Source organism: Syngnathoides biaculeatus, chromosome 22 (assembly GCF_019802595.1).
Source record: "Syngnathoides biaculeatus isolate LvHL_M chromosome 22, ASM1980259v1, whole genome shotgun sequence".
Taxonomy (NCBI): Eukaryota; Metazoa; Chordata; class Actinopteri; order Syngnathiformes; family Syngnathidae; genus Syngnathoides; species Syngnathoides biaculeatus.
Window position 1 is genome coordinate 9,732,343 of NC_084661.1, and position 22,712 is coordinate 9,755,054.

Below are 22,712 nucleotides of genomic sequence, written 5' to 3' on the forward strand. Positions count from 1 at the left end.
CTCAGTATATTTTGTGATTATTCATGCATGTTTTTGCTTTCACTTAAAGGGCATTTAAAACATGTTCCTTTATCACATTGGCCATGCATTTTATCCTCGTACAATGGATTTAAATTGAAACATTTTTGAAGAGATCATCATTTTTCAAATGATTCTTGTAAGTTATCATTTTGCAGACAACTTTTATCTTATTTTTAACATTGTGACAGTGTAAAGCGATTTTGCGCATAAAAAATATAAAAAAGATTGAAACACATTGATGGCATTATTTATGCGCATTACTGCCATCACTGAGAACATCCTTGGAATGATAATTTGTTTGCATAACGCAATGTGAACAAAAAGTTGCAGCAAACACCCCTTTTCACTTGTATTCACGACTGTACGACGGAAAGACTTGATTCTGGAGGGCATTATAGCAGCCGTCCCAGAAGGTCGGGGGCTGAATAAAGTCGTTTGAATGCGTCGGCTTACCTGACATTCACGCTGGGATCGTGCGTGACACCGCAGGTCAGCGCAGCCTTGGTGCCTTTGATGATGCTCTGGTCCTGCGGGGGCGTCGTGATCCTGGTTCGGGCTGAGGAGGGGGAGGAGGAGAGATGACAGAATGTTCCGGAACAAGGAGAAGCAATTACGCTCTTCTACTTACCCCAGACCACGAGGTCGGCGGACGCCTCGTCGATGCCACGTGAGTTGCTGGCCATGCAGGTGTAGGTGCCGGCATCGGAGATGTGTGAGGGCGAGATGAGCAGGCTGCCCGACTCCAGCAGGGTGAAGCGGGGCAGCTGCACCGAACCGCTCGCCAGGACACGCTCGCCTGATCAGTACGAGCTTTATCAAGTTCATCCATCATCGGGAAATGTAATCAATTTGAATTAACAGGGTAATGTTGTGTAATCGATGCCTCTCAACAAATGTGATTTAAATTAATTGCACTAATCCAAGCCAGACTACTTAGCGGCGATAGGATCAAAATCGTCAAGTTTGGTGATTAAAAACGATCAGAATATTGTATTCAGCTACAAAACAGCCACTATCTAAGTGACTGCATAATAGATTTCAGGACCCATTAATTGGCTGCCTAAACAGATACTCAGACCTCCAAAAATAGATACCGTATTGTTGCATGTGTGATTTTTCAATGGCATCACTCATGATAGATTATTCCAATTCAGACTCGAGTCTGCCTGAACCATCTGCTTTGGTCCCAAAATTGCAAAGTTTGATGCTTAAAAAAAGTTTCCTGTTATCACAACATAGACAGCAGAGACACTTTGGATGTTATCTCATATTGTAATATTTCAGGGCAGACTAACTGGCTGCCACAGAAACCAAAGTGTGTTAGTAAAAAGATAAGTTTGCTGTAAATAAGCGTTGAGGCAATTCCAGGACTTCCTTTCCTCATATCAAAATAGATTCAGGCCAGATTAGTGATACACTTAGTTTACCACATAACAAATTGAAAAACAAATATGACGGGAGTTACAATAAATACCCACATTTGTTTGTGCTTTGAGAAGATTCCAGTGCATCATTATGTCATATCATAATCAATATAACTAACACAGCCCTGACTAGGTTTCTGCCTCAAAAGACACGGAAGCAAAATTGCAAAGTCTGGTGCTAAAAAATAGCGACGTTTGTTGTCACTATAATATGGTATAAATTTGCAAAACAGACGGTTATTTGGTACTTTGAAACGATGGCAGGACACACTGCCACATCGCATAATAGGCTGTCCAAATTCAGGCCCAACAAGAAGATAATTTAAAGTTCAGGGCTTCATTTTTTTTTTTTTTTCAGAAAAACATCACAGTATGTACTGTAATATACAGCAGCCTTGACGAGTTGGCTGCCTTGAACAGGCTGGCATAGTTTAATTTAACGCTAGAGCGGAACAGAAGCTGGAAGTGGATCACGAGGAGAAACCGGGACAATGTTTTTCTCATTGTGATGCAAAACAAGAAAAGCCCGGTGCGGGATAAACCTTGGGATCCAAGCCGGCTTTAGCCAGTAAGCTGCCACAAACTATCCTCTCGTGTGTAATAGATAACATACATTATAATCCCAAGGTGTGTGTGTGTGTATGTGCGCGTCTGCTCTCTTTGTGCAACACGCACCTTTTTGCCAGGTGATAGCTGGTCTCGGAGCGCCGGAAGTCTCGCAGTGCAGGATGACGGACATCCCGTCGATCACGGTGCTGTCCGAGGGACCGGCGGTGATGTTGGGAGCGATACCTGCGGTGGGCACAGGCGAACACAAAAGGAATGAGTTAAAACATGGCACCGTGAAAAGGTAGACTTGAGGTCAGTGTAATATAAACGCCTGCCTCTTGATTTCTACTCGGCGCTCGAATGTTGTTCATTCTTTTTACAATACATCCTTCACTTCCACGCTGTGCAGAACAAAAAACAAACAATACCGCATGGCAGTGTGTGGTGTCGACCCTTTGAATGCAGAGAGATGCTATCGGCGATTAGAAATACAAAATAAAAAAATGAATCGGAGAGAAGAACATCAAGAGTGTCCATAGATGAAGTGAATATGCCTGTAGCAGGTGAAGGCATCATTGAATGGGATCCAAGCGATGTCTGATTGGATGCTTGAAACCCTTCCAGGCGATGTCAGGGCATCGTCTCCGCATTAGAGTTGTCTGCTTACCGTCGCCAAGCGGCAAATTGGCTCAAAATTGGTTAAAAACTAGAAAATGGAATGTGAGATGAAGCCGGTGTCGCTGCTGAAAATGCACAAGGAAACTCCACATAGCGAGGCCAGAGCTGAGATTTGAACCCAGATCCTACGAGGCAGGTGTGTTAACCGCAAGTGCACTTGTGGGGTCTCATCAAATCAATATTTAAAAAGTAATGCACCACAAGTCAATTAAACCAAATGACATCCGATATGACTGGAAATTTTGAAGTTCCTCCAAATGATTGCCAGGGAATTATTATTTTCATTACCCACACCCAGTGCAAATTCTACCAAAACAGGGTAGAAACTACAGCACTGATGAGAAAAATGCAAAAACAACATTTCACCTGCTATTGGAGACGCCTCAATTAACACCTTAATTTGGCAATTTGTCATAATGCATTTTAACTGGGTTTCATTTGGCTTGTATACTTTAGTGAAGTGTTTATTTTTTGCTGCAGTTACGCACAGTCTGTCTTCTTTTGCTGAATTATTTAAAAAAAAAAAAAAAAAAGTTGGAGAGTTGGTTGAAGACTGACAGACCCGAAACGCACAATTTGATCTTTGACCTCGGTGAGAAACTGTTCACATTTTCCGCAGGACTCACTGGTGACGGCGAGGTAAGTGTTGGTCTGGACCTCGCCCGCCGGGTTCCTGGCAAAGCATTGGAACATGCCGGTGTCGTCGGGCAGGAGGCCGTTGACCTGCAGGCTGCCGCCCGTCAGCACCCGGTACCGCGGCGTTTTCACCGGATCGATGGGCGTGGCGTCCTTGTACCACACGATGTCTGGCTGGGGCACACCTGTGGAAATGTCCAAGTCACTTTTGTGAAATTGGTAGTGGGAGAAACATTTGTCATAATCATCCATCGATGCGAAATAAAAAGCATGACCTTTCAAGAGAATAATTCGTGGGAATAATTTGTTTCCAATATTTTACGAATTGATTGTCTTTGAAAACATGAACGTTGGGTCAGACGTGCTTACCTCGTGCTTGACAGGGAATGTCCACCACTTTCTCCATCTCCGCCGTGATGTGCTTCTCTGGCTCTTTGATGAACTGCGGCGGTTCTGGGAGAAGACGGGTGAAAGGAAGAAGAGCCGCGATGATGCAATCCTAAATCCCGCCGCAGAAATCCAAAAAGTTTCAAACGAGAACTGACAGTTTAATTGGAAAGGCAAGGGAAAATAAGAGATTGGACCTGGGAGGTTAGCGAAAACAAAGAAATAAGACGACGCAAAAGTTAGATGGGGAGACATTTGGTATTCCGCCTCGGTTTTTGGCCGTAACCTTCAAAAAGGCAGCAGGGGAGGCCAGCGTCAGTAGGCGGCATTCAAAGGAAAAAAAAGTTAAGCGCACCTTGCTCTTTGAATGCCGTCGCAACCTTGACGCCATCAAAGCGCTCAAAAGCGACTCGGGCATTCAAATGCTTTCGCCGGCGGCGGCCGGCTTAATGGCGGCTTCACAGGTGATACCTTTTGTCAGACTTTTGGACGGGCTACAGAACCGTGACACTGATTAGCAGCAGGGAGATAGCTGCCTGAAAAATGGCAACGGGAAGCATAAAAAAAAACAAAAAAAACAAATGAGGAGGTGAAATATTTGAAGTCTGACCCCTGGTGAGTCAAGCTTGACTGCAAAATGAGATGGGACTTTAGTTTTGAAAAAGGGCAATCATCCCAAACAGTTGTAGGAAGTTTGGCTGAAAAATTACAATTAGCGTAATTCCCAGCCTACAGAGAGCACCTGGTTATAAGCCTCACCCAGTACATTTGAAAAGGAAATACCATTTGGTAGATACATAAGCTGCAGCTGTGTAAAAGCCCCAAGTGCCCACATTGAAACCCACATTGAAACACGAGATATTTACAAAGACGGTACACAGAGAGTTGAATGGTAGCGCCGCCGCGCTAACGCTAACGCCACGGTAACAGGCCCAGTTAAAAAAAAAACATACTGGTAAAAATCACTGAGACACGGGAGTAACACGCTAGATCAGCGCTAAAAAGACCGGTACACAGAAAGAGTTTTCAAAGTTTTAATACCTTAGGCTTAGCTTAAGATAGCAACAACACATTAGCACGAACTGGGCTGGTAAAAAAAAATAAAAAAAACAGGTAAAAAAAGAAAAAAAAAGTTGCGGCAGCTACATAGTAACAACACGGTAGGATAACATTAAGAGGGCCGGTTAAAAAAAACATACCTAAATCACTGAGACGCGGCAGTAAAACAGCAGCAACACGCTAGCGCGGCGCTAACAGGGCCAGTTAAAAAAAACATACTGGTAAAAATCACTGAGACACGGCAGTAACACAGCAACGACAGGCTACCGCAGCGCTAACAGGGCCGGTTAAAAATAAAAAATAAAACATACCGGTAAAAGTTACTTCCTCTGCACATATATTCCACCGGTTTCACGCTTACCTTTTCCGCTCGAGTGCCCCCCTTGTGGCCGTTAGAAAAAATGCACCGCAAAAACTGCAGGGTTGAAAGTGTGTGAAAAAAGTTGCGTTTTATAGGCCGGAAATTACGGATTTATTCCAATGGTATGCATGGTATGCATCTATATGTTTGGTCAGAAACTAGCCCGGATGAAGACATTTAGATTGTCACCTCTAATGAGGCTTTACCCTTTAATTTAACCATCAAAATCAAGTGTGGTATTGCTCTGGGAGGAAAATCTACTCCTTCAACGCCTGAGCAGCAAATTAGTATCTTTAATGAGTGACTTCAAAGGGGGCGTGGCTTACCGAGCACATGCAGGTACGCGCCGGCGCTGACAGACGGCACGCTGCTGCTGCGCAGCATGGCCTCACACTCGTAGTAGCCAGCGTCAGCCACCACGGGGCTGATGATGGTCAGGCGGCGGTTGAAATCACTCAGGCCGCTGCTCACCGCAACACCGTTCTTCCGCCAGGTGATGCTGAGCTTGATGAGGGGCCTGGACGGGGTGGGTTGGGGGAAGAGTTAAATACAAGATGGCCTCTTGACCTTTGTCGATATGCCAGAGTTTGTTTTTTTACCTTGCATTGGCCACGCACTCCATGGTGACTTCCGATGTCCCCGTGACGACGCTGGTGTTCCGCGGCGGGATGACGATGGTGGGTGCGATGGGGTCCGCCGGGCCACCGACATCTACGGGGACCAGAGTAGACGCGATGTTTTACGTCGATGTAGCGCTCTGTTTACGCACGATTCCGTAATACACACTGTGAGTGTGAAATAATTAGAACAAGCAGTGCTCTCGCTGTACAGTATGTGATAAAATGGGACGCGACGGGCTGTCAGAGTTCAAGTGTGGAACACCGACGCTACTATTTTGCGACTCCAATCTGTGTCGTTTGAGTCCCCGTGCACACTTTGTGAGCGTGAAATAACGGAAGCAACTAGTGCGCTCTCTGTACAGTACACGTGCTCTGATGTGATGAAACGGCGCGCAATGGAAACGACAAGTTTAAACATAAAAAAACTGCCTTTGCGCATCACTTGAATGCGTGTCACAGCTGATCAAAAAAAAGATCGAGAGGAAAAACAACGTGTAGTGATATAGTCTTTGATCTTGGAAAAAGCTACAGTTTGAGGTCTTGGGAGACTAAATCAATAGGGTTCCTGAGCGCACTTAAAAAAATAAAATAAAATGAAAAACTTTGGAAAGCCATGTTATAAATCAACAACAGCAGGAGTGCTGAAAAATCTCTTAACTATCGGATCTGCTAGAGCGCCGACTTGAATCCTTCACGGATCACAGACTGGGGAGTCCCATCACTTGGCAAGAATTAAAACAGAGAGAGAGGAAAAAAAAAAGTAGAGTATAGTGCCCAATAATCCCGCCTGCAGCCTCCTGACATGAGCTTGCTTCTGGGAAGCGGCAAATTGTCAGCTCTGCTCCGGGAGCCAACATTCCTTTCGGGAGAGTTTGAGACTTGGCAGCCGGTCTAAACTGGCCTCCCTTCGACTGCCTCAAGGGTGATAAAAGCGCAACCCGAGCTGTGGCACTTTTAGGGGCACAATGGGCTGCGTTTGCATGTGTGTGGCCACTCACTCTCCACCGACAGGGTGATGGGCTGACTGGTCTTGTTCTCGCCGTTCTTATCGTTGACCGCCTGGACGTAGTAGCGGCCGGCGTCCGGCGCCACCGTGGACAGGATTACTAGCGTGTTATCCAGTGTTATGGCACTAGAAAAAGAAGACAAGAAAAACAAAAATAGCTAAGTTACAAATTTCAGACAATAGGGGGCATCAGGAATCTCAAGGTGGGGACATTTGGGACAACCTGAAATATTGTGGTTTGATGGCGAATCATAAAAGGTTGTGTCACGCTTTGGACACATGCAAAGACCAAAAATGTGTAGTTCGAATTTGTTAGAAATTCAACAAAATCCTACGACAACTTCATCTTTGATGGACTCCTGGACAGCTTCAAACTTGCCCCCTAAATAACAAGTCATCACATTTCATTCCACCATACACAAAATTAAAATCACCGTAATTTTCGGCCTATAAGCCGTGACTTTTTTCACACGCTTTCAACCTTGCCGTTTGTGCGGTGATGCGGCTAATTTGCACATTTTTTTCTAACGGCCACAAGGGGGCACTCGAGAGGAAAATGTAAGAGTGACACTGGTGGAATATATGTGCCGAGGAAGTGACTTTTACCGGTATGTTTTTTTTTTTAACCGGCCCACTTAGCACTGTGCTAGCCTGTTGTTGCTGTGTTACTGCCGCATCTCAGTGAGCTAACAAAAACTCAAGAATAAATTCATCTTTGAAGGACCCCAGGAAATAGCAAAAAGGGCGCCAAGATCACAAGCCCAGCCAAAATGGCAGGAATGGATTCTTCTTCTGGTAAGTCATAATAGTCTTGTCTATAAAATATTGCTTTCTATTTTGGAACATTGATAGTGGTTAGCTAAAATTCTATGGGGCAATATTTTTTTTTGGCCTGCAAAGACATTTCATCTTTAATAACAAAAAGTGACTCCAATGGTCCGCGTGATTAGAACTGAATTATATCTGTTGTTTTGATCCAGCGGCCAGAGAGTGCATTAAACCTCTAAATGCCATAATTAGACTCATCAAGCCACATTAGCCATATTGATCAAGAGTGTGTAAACAATGCCTGCGTGGACTTGAGCGAGGCGTAAATATTGACATCCTCCCCCCTGTCTTCCTACAAGCTTTATGAAACATGATCGCACAGCACAAAGAGTAAATGGCCATCTGGGCTTCTTCCGGTCTTCCTGGAAATGGCCACTATTTGTTAGAAAAACAAGCTGTGAAATGATACCTGAAAGGGTTCAAATGTATTTAGCGTGCAATCAATGGCGTTCCTAAACATCAACATCTTTCATCATCCATGATATACAATTGCTAATGATAAGGCTGGTGAAAAATGAATTGAAGCAACCCCAACTTGAATCTAGCCACAAATGTCTCTTATTTTCTGGACTGATAGCTCTTAAAATCAAACGTTTTTCAAACTGTTACATTCTTAAACAATCCCTAAAACTTTGAAGAAGCTCAGTGCCAAGTTGAGGATGATCATAGCGCTAAAAGAATCTGTTAAATATTGAGACTGCTCCAGCGCCGATTAGATCATTCCTCCTCCCTGCAGCGGACTTTATTACTCATCTTCTGGTAAGATGACAATCAAGATCAAAAGGGTTTCAACTTGAGCATTCGGAAACAATCCCGAAAACTTTGAAGAAACTCAACTGAAAATTGGCGAAGACGAGAATGCTGAAAAATTGGCTACACAATGAGACTCGCAGAGGATTGACCAGAATCCCGAATCATCTCACCATGTTTGCCTCCTCACCAGATGGCACTCAAAATCAATAATAATGCTAATCTGACAAGCCCAAAACAAATTCTCCCAAAAACTTGGAATCTTAAAATCTATAAAATCCTAGGGTGCCAACTAAAATCCTCCAGAACTAGAATCTGCCCTTGTCTAACCTTGTGTTTTTTCTCAATATTCAATCAAAAATACTCCTTACATCTCTTTTTTTTTTTTTGGGGGGGGGGGTGGTGGGGGGTTAAGTTAAAAATTGTAAACTACAAAAGTGCTGAAAAATCTCCCTAATACTGTGACTCCTCGCACACTTACAATAATCCTTCATCCTCTATCTGGGATTTTCTTCCAATCTTTTGGTCTGTTAAAATTCTTAAATAATGACTAAAACATTGAAGTCCAGTGGAAAATAAAACATGAAATATCAACACTGCTGAAGCACCGACTAGAATCCATTTGTAGCTGGCCCGACGGCATTGTAATGGCTGGCATCTAGCATTGGCGCCGTATGACATCTGTTTATTTTAATGCAGGGGAAGCTATTTGTGGCGCTAATATTTGTCATCACCAGGAACAAAACACGACAGCTTGTTCTTCACAAGTGTCGCAATTATCACTGCTTGTCGCACGTCGGAGTAAAAAAAAAAAAAAAAAAAAAAAAAAAAAAAGCCCCCCCGTTCCTTTACCACCCTCACAGCCATCTGATGTCGACGGACGAGGGAGCAGGAGGAGGTTGCTTTAATAACAATTAAAATTCATCTTACCAACTCACCCTTGAAAATAAATGATTTACAGATGATTTGATTTCGATAAAACGCACTGGAAGTGCACGTATGAGTCTCATCAAGCAATAATGAGATCACAGTCGTTTGTTAGTTTGCAGAGCAAAATGGTGCAAGGACTCTCCATAACTCTCCCAGGCTGAACCTAATTCCTCCCTGACAGAAAAGAGATCTTCAAACAGTCGATATCTGTAACTTCAACAACTTCCTTGAAACCAATTACTTTCCAATTAGTGAATGCTTTGGTACCAAATTCTTCTTCTCCTTTCGGCTTGGCCCATTAGGGGTTGCCACATTGTGTCATCTTTTTGCATCAAAGCTTCTCTCGTGCGTCTTCTTCTCTAACACCCACCGTCCTCATGTCCTCCCTCACAACATCCATCAACTTTTTCTTTGGTCTTCCTCTCGCTCTTTTGCCTGGCAGCTCCATGATCAGCACCCTTCTACCGATATACTCAGTCTCCCGCCTCTGAACATGTCGAAACCATCGAAGTCTGCTCTCTCTCACCTTGTCTCCAAAACATCCAACTTTGGCTGTCCCTCTAATGAGTTAATTTCTAATCCTATCCAACCTGCTCACTCCGAGCGAGAACCTCAAGATCTTCACTTCTGCCACCTCCAGTTCTTCTTCCTGTTGTTTCTTCAGTGCCACTGTCTCTAATCCGTACATCCTCACCACTGTTTTATAAACTTTGCCCTTCATCCTCGCGGAGACTCTTCTGTCACATAGAACACCAGACACCTTCTGCCAACTGTTCCACCCCGCTTGGACCCATTTCTTCACTTCTTTACCACACTCTCCATGGCTCTGTACTGTTGACCCCAAGTATTTGAAGTCGTCCACCTTCGCTATCTCTTCTCCTGTGAGTGTCAATCTTCCTCCTCTGCCCCTCATATTCATGCACATTTATTTTGTTTTACTTCGGTTAATCTTCATTCCTCTCCTTTCCAATCTGTGCCTCCATCTTTCTAATTGTTCCTCCGCCTGCTCCCTGATTTCACTGCAGATGACAATATCATCTGCAAACATCATAGTCCAAGGGGATTCCAGTCTAACCTCATCTGTCAGGCTATCCATTACTACCTCAAACAGGAAGGGGCTCAGCGCGGATCCCTGATGCAGTCCCACCTGCACCTTAATTTCTTCTGACACACCTACGGCACATTTCATCTTTGGTACCAAATTGTGGCATTTTAAAGTGTTACAGGCTGCCACATGAGCTACATATGCTGCCAATAGATGAGTTTTTCAGTGAATAGCTGAGGATACATTCCAGACGAAACAACGTGAGTGGGGTGAATTAGTGAATAGCGAGCTGTGAATACAGCATCTAAGGTTGAGTATAAACTAAATCACAAATGCACTATCTACTATATCTTGGCACTGATGGTTGGGTTTTTTTGGCTGGTCAAAGCTGGTCAATTGCTCTCTTTAGTTGTTCTCTTTCACAAGACTTGCAGAAGTAAAGTCCAAATTACTATCCCTTAAAAATACCAAGGGCATATGTTAGAGGCTGTTTAAATGCCACAAGAAGTTGCACTCTGCTAGTTTTTTTTTAAATGGTTTTAGTCAACTCAACATCAATTATCGAGCACTTTAAAAAGGCAACTGCAACTGAAAAATGCTGTACATTGAAAAAAATTGTACGTAAAACAATTAGCCTTGATGTCCGCTGGCCTGAGGATGTGGAGTACAATATTTGTTTATGGGGTTGGCTAGCACGTGAGGTAGTTCAACTTCCTGTCCCTGTTGGTTGTAGGAAGTCATGAAAGCATCTGAACACAAATACATGAAAATGGATCAATGAATACGATTCCTGTCTAAACGCTTTCAAAGTAGACCACAAGTCTGGCCTGTGATCCGCTTTTCATTGTACATGGGGTCCTTGGTTTACGGTGGCGTTCTGTGCCTACAGCAGCAATATCAATCATATTTGTACTAAGTCTCACTAACTTACAGGAATGCAGTAGTAAAATATGCACAGTAAAAATTTCTATGAAAAAAAACAATCAAATGAAAAACTGTTGCGTGCTGTTCATAACATTGAAGCGTCTGTACCATCATAAACCAAAAACCACATAACGTTATTCAACATTAATTGTGCTCAACCCACCAAAAAAAAAAAAAGAAATGGGCCCTCTGCCCAATTTGGAGTCCCAGCCCACCAGTTAAGAATCACTGAACTGGAGAACTGGCCTCATTTGGGTTTTAATACCCATCTTGGGACTTTCCTCACAGGGGTGTTGGCTGTGGACTTCTACAGCTCCTGCTTATGATCCACGGTAAATATTTAATGCTGGCTCACTGGCGCGGTGGTGGCGACATCCCGGGCAGATCTATGAATTATGGATCTCTTCAGGGATGTGAGCAGAAAGGAAGTGTCCAGAGCAAGTCCTCGGTGACCTCAGAGGACCTTTGGAAAACAGGAAGGACTCAATTGGGGACTTGACTTCTTTAGCTGCCACTTAAGAACTGCAGTATTGCACGTCCGAGGGCCAGGTGACGTGACAGGTTCCACAAGAGACCAATAAATGGTCTTGCCAAGAGACGTCTGTGATATAGGTCTGCTAACATAACTTTGTCCCTAAAAAAATTCACTGTTCTTCAACAGTACAAGCTAAGACCAAAAACTCTGTGAGTCCTAGTCTGTGAGGGCAATTGGATCAGGCCGTGCATCTGGGAATTTACCACTTACGATAACTTTGTCTAACTCGTAGACCTGGTGTAGTGCATTCCTCGGGGTTTGATAATGCTGTATTATAAGCAAGTCAGATGGTCATCTTTCCAGTTCCGATCAAACCTGGTATGCCCGATTTAGCTTCAGACAGTGATGAAGAAGTCTTGGACTTGAAATCAAATGACTCCTTCTGAAACTTTGTGAAACTTATTCCATGTGACTGCGCTAATGCTTTGTTTCTTGCATCCGGCACAAATGACATTTCCACCCCCCCCCAAAAAAAAAAAAAAACCCCAAAAAACAAAACTAAACAAAAAACAAGGGGTGGGGCGGCGTGGGCGCAGCTGAAATCGCGAAGTTGTCGGCGTGCCAAGGCCTCGGCTCGCTTGCAGAATGCCGATCCTTCAGGACCGGAATGATGACGCTAACGGAATGGGTTGGAATACAAAGAAAGCTGTTGAAAATATGAAGGATGAGCCACAGACACAGACGACGTGTCTGATTGAATTTGCTTTATTTGATTTGATTGGGCAGAAGCCTGCCGTCTTAAAGGTAGGATGGAAGCCTCAGTGCAAGCAGGTGGTAGGCGTGGTTTGGCGTCTCATCGGGGAGAGACGAGATTGCATAGGGCACATGCAAAGGATGGCTGCTGTCACGCCGTACTAAACACGACCCGCTGCCTCACAAACGCAAACATACAATTGTTTGCAGTTACTTGAAATAAGGCAGTCAAAAATAACCTTAGACAATGAGTCACAGACTCCAAATGTAAAAAAAAAAGTCGTCGACACTCTTCAAACTGACTACAATACAATACGATCATTTCCACTTATGATAATAATCACTTCAGTAACAATATGTTTCTTGGAATAGGACCTTTATAAATACACGAACGCGATGAGCCGCGTCGTGCTTCATCAAGTCTTGAGATAAGGACACGATATATTTGACTGCAATTACGATGAAAAAAGGGCTCACTCCGTTCACCATCTGATACGATTCTCTCCAATTTTGACGAAATTCACTGTAATTAGAATGTGATTCAATCGAATTAGGATGCGATGCGAGTCATTTTAATTCTGATATGATTCAATCCAATCAAGATGGTGTATGATTCATTCAATTATGACACTGTGTGATTAACTCCAATTACAACGCATGATGATGTGATCCACGACCGTTACGATATATCGCAACAACAGACTTTCCTTTTTCCGAATCGGCAAAATGAATGTGGCCGCATAAAAGTGGTTAGAAAGGAATGACTGGGGCCTGCACGCCAATTATTTCCATAACTTGTAAGGGGCATCATTGATTTCATAATAATAAAGGCCACACGATCCTCAATTCAGATGTGTGGAGTATTTAAAATGCAATAACAGTACCAATCAGCATCAGGACGGATGCAGCTGGAGCATGTAATGTTGCGCCTCGCATCATTAAATCTTTTCATTCATATGTCGACCTTTTGACCTTGTGGCTTTATTCACCGCATCATTTTTTAAATTTGCTAATTCACAAATCATCAAGTTTGATGTTCTTGCTGCAAGACTTTTCCCAAGCCAAATTCCTTCCTCCGTCATAAAGTCTTTACACTGCTGGTCGGCCAAGTACCTTGCACTTTTGCTTCCTTTCTTTCTAGCTGCTGTGGTGCTGAGGTGTGGGCCACTTGAATCGCCCCCACCGATCGCGCGACCCTCGCTCACTGACACTGAGAGGTCAGCAGCTGAATGCTGCCATTTGTCGGTTGGTAATGGAGGCGTGAGGAGCGAGGTAATACCGTAACCCTCGCTGCTGACAGGAGAGGAAATGCCGAAACCAAAACAGAAAGTATCCACACTGAAGGGAGACTGTAGAAGTGGTTCTTCCACCATGATAGTGTTCTATCCATCCATCCATTATCTACCGCTTTTTTGGGTCGGGTCGCGGGGGAAGTAGCTTCAGCAAGAATACCCAGATTTCCCTTTCCCCAGCCACTTCTTCCAGCTCTTCTGGAGGGATCCCGAGGCGTTCCCAAGCCAGCCGAGAGACATAGTCTCTCCAGCGTGTCCTGGGTCATCCTCTGGGTCTCTTTCCGGTGGGACATGCCAGGAAAACCTCGCCAGGAAGGCGTCCGGGAGGCATCCGAATCCACCTCATCTGGCTCCTCTCAATGCGGAGGAGTAACGGCTCGACACTGAGCCCCCCTCCCGGATGACCGAGCTTCTCACCCTATCTCTAAGGGAGAGCCCAGACACCCTGCGGAGGAAACTCATTTCGCCCGCTTGTATCCGAGATCTTGTTCTTTTGGTCATGACCCACAGCTCGTGCCCATAGGTGAGGGTAGGAAAGCAGATCGACTGGTAAATTGAGAGCTTCGCCTTTCGACTTAGCTCCCTCTTTACAGCAGGCAGGGGCAGGATCTCATCCCCTACCTGGAGAGGGCACGCCACCCTTTTCCGACTGAGTACCAGAGTCTCGGATTTGGAGGTGCTGATTCTCATCCCAGCCACTTCACACACGGCTGGGAATCGCTCCAGTGAGAGCTGGGGATCACGGCTTGATGAACCCAACAGAACCACATCATCTGCAAAAAGCAGAGATGCTGATAAATGATGATAGTGTTCTAATTGGACTAAATAGCATGGGAAATGGAATGGACTGTATCGAATTGTAATTGGAGTGAATCGTACTGAACTATAACTGGAGTAAATCAGACCATATTGGAATCGGAGTGAAGTGCAAAGAAATCCACTAGATGCGGAACGTCATGTGACACAAGTCCAGGAAAACCTTGTAACGCATCTTGTATCCAGTGTGAATGTCTCATATCATTTTCAGTTGTATTGAGATAAAAAATAGGATACAGGTTCCAACGTGCCAATGGAGCAGCCCTGGAAATAAGAATTAATCGGCAGCAGGGTAGTCAACTGAGTATCAACAGAGCCTCCTGCTGTTTTGCACTTTTGACCCACGGCGTCCTCACTCACGTTCAGAGGAAGGATCCCGGCTTTTAATTGGATCCTTTTCACTAATTGCCAATCTACAGTCAACTGAAAGGAGCGAGCGGGGGAGTTGGCATTAATTGATCAGATGCTGGAGAAGATTAGTCAAAGATCCCAGTTGGTCTCGGTGGTCCGTCTTTGTGAGGATGGTGGTCACTGTGCTCCAAAATGTGGAAAATAATCCATGCGGGGCTGTGGATAGGTCAGTCCTGGACTAGCTTTTCCTGCTAGAAGCCAGACAATTCTGAGAAAATGGGCTCGCCGGAGGCGCTTCTTATTATACAGTACATTAAGTCCCCCCCCAAATTACACGACAAATCAGGCAGAGTGAATGCAGAAAACCCTGCCAAAGTCACCGGGCTCAAGGAAGCGCAATGAGGTTTACTGGCAAACCCCTCGTCGCACTGTACATCAAAACAAAGATGGCGAGGCACTACTCGAAGCCCTTCCTCACCCTCGTTTGTAAAGCACTGCGAACGTCAATCAAGTCAGAGAAGTATTACTTGAACCTCTACAGAGGGGAAATATGAGCACGGTAGAAGCCCTCGTGTGTCACAGGCTGAGTAGTTACACTCAGTGAGGAAAATGGCTGCCAGCTTGTGTTATCCTGTTGGCACAAATGATACCAGGTACGAATCCGCATGCTTCCAAGATCCCGAGGGTTGGGATCTGCTCCAGTCAAGAGTAAATCTTCACAACAATTTTCTAGGTCAAAGTGATCGAAAACTCAATATTTTTAATCTAGCCAAATATGGTCTCAATGTACAGTATTCCCCCACATACTTTTGAGCCACAGTTCACCATTTTACAGATTTCCTTTCTAAACCCAATTTCCCTTATTTGCTGAAAAACTCTTGGTGTACCTTGGTGCGCAGTAACTACTTGTTGAAGTGAGTTGAGGAGCGCTGTTTGGACAAAAGTAGTGTTTTTCCTTATTTCGTGGCATCCTGGTCTCAAGTAACTATGTTGCAGTGACATAAGGAGGTTCATTTAGACAAAAGAAGTGTTCTGTCACTTTGTTTTTTTTTTTTTTTAACTTTTTAACCGATTTTATCAGCCTGATTGGATCAACCGATAATTGGCATTTTTTGCCGATGGGCTAATCGGTTTTGATGTCACAATTCGCTGAGCCGTGAAAAACATTTACCGTAAGTCGCTGTCAAGAACAGGATATCCGAATCCAAAAGATACTTTATTTTTGTATGTTATCCTTTTAATGCTTGCAAGCAGACAACAACGCACCTAGCCTAGCAAGCTATTGCTAGCGCTCGCGCTTGTGTGGAAATTGACGCTGCCTAGACATGACGGCAAAAACAAACAAACAAAAAAAAGGTTAATGTAACAACAACAGCTTGGAGGCAAACTGTGACAGTTCTGAGCTGCTAAGATGAGCCGAAATCGGAAAACATAGCTTCTTCCACCTCTGGATTTTTATAATTATATTTCTTTTTGTATCTTTGCTTGAGTGCAGAGGTGTTACGAAGAGTGGCCAGCCAGCCCCCCTGGGGAGTCTGTAAATTAAACTTATGACACCTGAGGACGGAAAGAAGGCCGGGTGGATAGTGTCAATGAAAGAAGAAAATCAATTTTTTTCCTCCTATTTTTATGAATCTTCTGACTATCAAGTACACACACACACGCGCACACACACACGCATACATACTCTATTGTGATACTGTAATTTTACTTTTCGATTCAGTTTTATTTCAAAGAATTCTAGAATGTAGATAAGAAGCGCAGTGAACAACGGCTTAACACATCTGCCCCACAGTTCTGAGGACCCAGGTTGAAATCTGGCCTCGCCTGTGTGGAGTTTGCATGTCCCGCCCATGCCTGCGTGGGTTTTCTCCTGGTAGTTTGCTACCACGTTCCAAAAACATGCAGTAGTTAATTGAAAACACTAAAATGCCCGTCTGTGTGAATGGTTGTTTGTTTCTATGTTGCCCTGTGATTGGCCGGCAACCAGTTAAGGATGTACCTCGCCTCTTGCTCAGAGTCAGCTGGGATAGGCACTAGCCTGCCCGCGACCCCAGTGAGGATAAGCGGTGCGGAGAATGGACGGATGGGTGGAATGTAGACAATAGAAATACAGTTTTAGCACACATTCACAGCGTGCATTCGAGGACTCAGTTGCCAAGAGCCACTCTGTTTCAGGAGCCGCGATATCATCAGGGCGGCTGCGCAGGGTCATTGTCATTCCTGCTCGGCCAATCATTACTCGTGATGCTGATGAGGATGATGAAGAGCTGATAAGGAAGATTCACGCCAACCCAGGGCAAGGTCACCTCCCAGCACCAACAAATGCAGATGTGATGAGAAGATTGGGTGAAGGGTGAGCGCCCTTTAATCGCTACGCACGCACACACACACACACACACACACACACACACACGCACACATCCACACGCACGCACATACTCATCTTTAAGAAACCCTGAAGCTCACGCGCACACTCGTGCTCGCCTCAATGTCGAATATTATGGAATGTATATACAGAAAAGGATAATAAATAATAACGCAGTCAAATAAAAATACATTGTTATGATAAATTGAAACACGGTGTATTAATTGGAAAAAAAATATATCAATTAAAACTTAAGCATCTAATATCAAGAGAATCTGAAATAAAACAACGTACATATACATGTCTCGATAAGATATACAAATAAAATTAAAAGTACAACAAATGAAAAATTACAGATATGCATCACATTATCTATCTATCTATCTATCTATCTATCTATCTATCTATCTATCTATCTATCTATCTATCTATCTATCCATCTATCCATCTATCCATCTATCCATCCATCTCTCTATCTATCTATCTGTCTATCTATCTATCTATCTATCTATCTATCTGTAAGCATACTATATGCATATGCAGATACATATAAGCAGTATACATATCCTAAAAAAATACATTTTTACTTTACTTTTTACTTAAATCTTATATTTTGCTTTAATAAAATGAAAATGCATATATAAGTCATTTTTGTATCTTTTCAAAAGATACAAAATAATGTAAATAAAAATAAAAATTTTCATCCAGTGTGTAATAATTCAAAACTACGTCCATCCATCCATATTCTGAGCCACTTGTCCTAGCCTATCTCGGCTCCCTTCAAGCAGGAGGCGGAGGGGCAACTTGGGGCCTCCAATGAACCCCCCGTGCATGTTTTGGGGATGCGGGAGGAAACCCAGAAAAAACCCACACAGCCACAGGGAGGACATGCAAACCCCGCACAGGCGGGGGTGGGATTTAAACCCTCAAAACTACATTTAAAACAATAATAACAATAAAATATCATTCTTATCATTGATCATATCAACACTGAGAACATCTAACTCAGTACGATGCAATAAACTGCAAAATATAAGAACAATTAATTGATTGCTTTCATTATGCGCTACTGCTACTGTTGTCCCTTCCCCTTTAATGGTAGCAGAAAGGGAAAAATAATCCCACCTGAGGGCGCCCTGGGATCTGACCAGCGGGTACTGCTGAAAAAACACCAACCTCCAAATTTGAGGCCATAATGAAGAGAGACAAGGGGGGGTGGGAGTAAAAAAAAACAACACACAAGCCGAGATGAAAGTAGCTAGCTCAGGTTCTCTTTTAAACCCAAGATGAGGAACAAAGGGGCAATTCCATTTCTCCTGGAGCCAAAGAGGCTGTTTTTTTGGCTCATTGTTGCAATGGAAACCGACTGCAGGCCCAAAAAAAAGAACAAAATAAAGTAAAACCAGAGACAGGACAAGGCAAACCCTGATTGAATAATTTGATCCCCTAATCCTGGTTGAAAACCCGAATCCTGTCACATTAGTGAACAAACAGAAGTTAGCGTTCTACTATGAGCTAGTCAAGGCCAAAAAGGGGAAGACGATTGGCTCACATGCGACTGCTGGGCGGGATCTTGCGGCCGTCCCGGTACCATGTGACTTGCGGTTGCGGGAAGCTGCGGATGCGAGGAGCCGCGATGACGGCGCCCTCTCCCTGCGAGACGGACTGGTCGCGCTCGCCCTCCTCGAAGCTGCCCATGACTGCGGGGAGATGTCAAACAAAGACACGCGGAAAAAGAAAGGTCAGCCGGCTTTGGACTCCTCCCGCACTGCACAGCTTTGATCGACGGCGCCGTGCTGTTGCCATGGTTACCGCTCCTCCAGCGCCGCCGGATTGAGGCGCGCTCAAGTCAGATCATCGTCCGTCTCGATTGCACATCGAATGAGCGCATCCGTCAATGTCTCCCTGCTCGTTATTCCGCATAATGGTTTCAAACCTTAATTTGACCCCCCGAATTCAGGATTGTAAATCCAATTCCAGACATACGATTTTAAAACCTTAATTTGAAGCCCTCACCCAAGTTTGAAGCACTAATTCAAAATCCTGTTTATTAAAAAACAAACCTTGACTCGACACCCTAATTTGAAACCCTACACCAGGGGTCACCAACCTTTTTGAGGCTGAAGGCTACTTCGTGAGCACCGATTGATCGTAGGAAGGGCTACGTGACCCGTTTGCGAGTTCATTATACATCAAATATTGTACGACGTGATGTTAAACTTTTCATTAATGTGAGGAAGTCATATTCAAAATGTAAATCGCAAATAATTTTTTAGAACATGCCAAGTGGTCCCCGTGGGCGTCGCGTTGGTGACCCGTTTTAGAAGGTAAAAGAATTATTATACGACAACCTGAGTTTTTAATCTTGACCAAATCTAGTGTAACATGTAGCCATAATGATTAAAACCAATACATATCTCACATTTTACATTTGCATTTTTTTTCTAACCACAGTGCCATCTGATGGATGTGGTGGGGCACTGTGCCACTTGCCCCATGTGAAAAATCCCCATTGAATGGCTTTTTCTTTCCTCTCACATCACATTGATTTTAGGTGAAAGAAATTCATCTCAGGCCAAATTATTTTCGAATTGATTTAAAATCCAAAGACCAAGAGTCATCAACCTTTTTGGGGCTGATGGTTACTTTGTGAGAACTGAATGTACGAAGGGCTACATGACTTGTTTGCAGCAAACTTCAGTCATAGTTGATTATACATACATACAATATTTTCCTATGATATGACATTACAGGTATTTTAAAAATTTAAATAACATAAGCAAGTCAGATTCAAAATTCAAAGCTGTGGTATTTTTAGAACATGCCTCGCAGGCGCCTTAAATTGTCCTCGCGGGCTACCATGCGCCCGCGGGCACCGCGTTGGTGACCCCTGCCCCACACCTTATGACATGGGTGTCAAACTCATTTTTCTCACGGGCCGCATTGTAGTTCCGGATTCCCTCAGAGGGCCGTTGTGACTGTGAAACGATAAAAATATTTAATCGTCTCATCATATTTACATCATCAATTTATGAACTAGTTTTGGAATCAGAAATCAAGGGCAATGTGTTTTTCAATTGGTAACAAAAGTGCTTGTAATATTTCAACTTCGTCATTTATGATAATGACATTTTTTATTTTGGTACAGATTTTGTAAGAATCGTGAAAATTGACATTCGAGATTTGGCTCCGCGGGCCACATAAAATCATGTGGTGGGCTAAATCTGGCCCCCGGGCCTGAGTTTGACACCTGTGCCTTCCGAAGTCTTGTTTAACTCGGATTTGGGATTAAGACGGGTTTTGCCACTTTTTGGGAATAAGGGACCACAGAAAACATGTCGTATTCCCTCACATCTTACTAACGAGACAAGGGAGTTCAATTCGCAGGCCCGTTTCCGGCGAGGGGAGACGACAGATGTTGCGGGGGTGGGATTGCACAATGACACAAACAACAAAAACAACAACAGTACCCGTCTAGTAATAATCATAATAATCATAACAATAACGAGTGGAACAGATGTCCAGCAGGTACTGCCTTCATCGACACAACATCTGTCAGCCTTCTTGCTCCTTAATGCACTGCCAATCAAACACAGTGTGCATCTGTGCGAGTGTGTACAAACAGTGTGTGTACACACACTCAGACACAGAATACACACAAACCCATGCTACGATACTTACAAGCCACCTGCACTTCAGTCCGACGCTGCAGCAGCGCTCCCACGCGATTACGGACAATGCAGCGGTAGAAGCCGGCATGGGAGCGGTCCAGCGACGGGATCAGGTACCTGACACAAACACGTAAAAAACACACAGTTGTGAGGAAAAAAATAAGAAGAAGGGATGGTTTTGGTTTGTGGTCGGTGATGCTAAAGTACAAGTCAAAAGGGTGCGTACAAAGCGTCAAGTCAGAGGTTAAAAGGTTACGCAAAAAACTAGGCCCGGTTAGCATAGATACTTAGTCTATTAGCATCTTTGTATGTTAGTAAGGAAGCACAGTTCCGTCAAAACTACTAAATCCGCAAGTTACCAGTCGATAGGTAAGCTAACCAGTGTGGTTACGCGTCAAAGTTCACCTAGTTTGCTAGTGTTTTAGTATGTGACATAGTAGTGGTTGCACCAAAACCACACTTGGTTTGTTTTACAGGAATTATTTACTGTAGTTTGTTGAGGGTGAGGCCCCATAGCTCAGTGGTTAGAACATTGGTTTGGTGTACCAGGGGTCATGAGGTCGTATCCCACTGGGGCCTCCACTCCCCGTGAGGGGTTGCGTCAGGAAGGGCATCTAATGTTTAAAAAAAAAAAAAAAAACTGTCCCACACAAATATGAGCGTTCATCTAAGATGTCAAGCAGTGGCGACCCCTAACGGGACAAGCCGAAAGAAACTCTCATTTATTGTACTTTGTATATTACAGCTATGTTACTAAATCCTGAAAAATTGAAGCCACCACCCCGCCCATCTTTTTATGGCACATTTTCAGCGCTTGGAGTTTGCAAAATTATTATTTTGCGTAAATCAAGACATCCCTTGAGCACCTAATTTTTACATTTTCAGTTAAGATTGGATTTTCTGTGGTTTAGACAAAGATGAAAATGTTAATTAATTCATCTGCCAAAAATCACACATTCGGGAATGATAGTGACCAACATATGGATGTGATTCATTATTATTCTCGTTTTCTGTGACATTTTACGTAAAATCTGACAATGCGCTAACTTTCAGTTTGACCTCTGGAACAGATGCAGATAGATTTGTGAAACAAAATCGAGAACTTTTGCGTGCAGAAAAGGTCATTATCTTTGTGTTCTGCTAATGTAAAAAAGGAGGATAAAATGTTTTGCAGTAATTATACCGAACAAAAATGTAACCGCTAATAAACTAACCCTTTTATCACATTAGCACATTAGTTGGCATGGCAATGCAACAATCACACTGTTAATACGAAATTACATGAGTTAGCATGCTTGCGCGAAAACCCAACTAGCTTGTTAGTGTATTAGCACACTAGTTGGCATGACTACAGGAAAAACACACTTTGTCAATATGTCATATCAGTCTACACAATGACTCAAATACCAAACTTATTTATTACTTATCTTATTGGCACATAAGCATAAAAGTAGGTTTCTTTCGGCTTGTCCCTTTCGGGGTCGCCACAGCGCGTCATCTCAGATGAACGCACATATGTTTGGCACAATTTTTACGCCGGATGCCCTTCCTGACGCAACCCTTCTCAGGGAGTGGAGGCCCCAGTGGGATACGAACCCACAACCCCTGGTTTATCAAACCAGTGCTCTAACCACTGAGCTACAGGGCCTCTATTGGCACATAAGCATGATTATGCAAAAACTAAACTTTGTTGCTTGGCGCACGAACAGATTAGTTAGCAACATGATATCAACACTTTTTCACTGATTGCTATTATTTGAAACTTTTT

The 22,712-nt window shown here is 43.7% G+C and overlaps 1 protein-coding gene across 2 annotated transcripts in view; it reads right to left on the bottom strand.

Moving 5' to 3' along the window:
• sdk2b (sidekick cell adhesion molecule 2b) overlaps positions 1–22,712 on the bottom strand; it is a 149,549-nt gene that overhangs the window by 33,029 nt on the left and 93,808 nt on the right. For both annotated transcript variants that reach the window (XM_061810069.1, XM_061810068.1), the window contains exons 3-12: positions 20,955–21,061; positions 18,826–18,973; positions 6,734–6,867; positions 5,715–5,826; positions 5,442–5,632; positions 3,678–3,761; positions 3,299–3,493; positions 2,121–2,237; positions 650–817; positions 475–577 (exon numbers count right to left, since the gene is read on the bottom strand). In XM_061810069.1, coding sequence (XP_061666053.1) covers positions 475–577; positions 650–817; positions 2,121–2,237; positions 3,299–3,493; positions 3,678–3,761; positions 5,442–5,632; positions 5,715–5,826; positions 6,734–6,867; positions 18,826–18,973; positions 20,955–21,061 — 1,359 coding nt within the window. The remainder of the gene's footprint in view (positions 1–474; positions 578–649; positions 818–2,120; positions 2,238–3,298; positions 3,494–3,677; positions 3,762–5,441; positions 5,633–5,714; positions 5,827–6,733; positions 6,868–18,825; positions 18,974–20,954; positions 21,062–22,712) is intronic.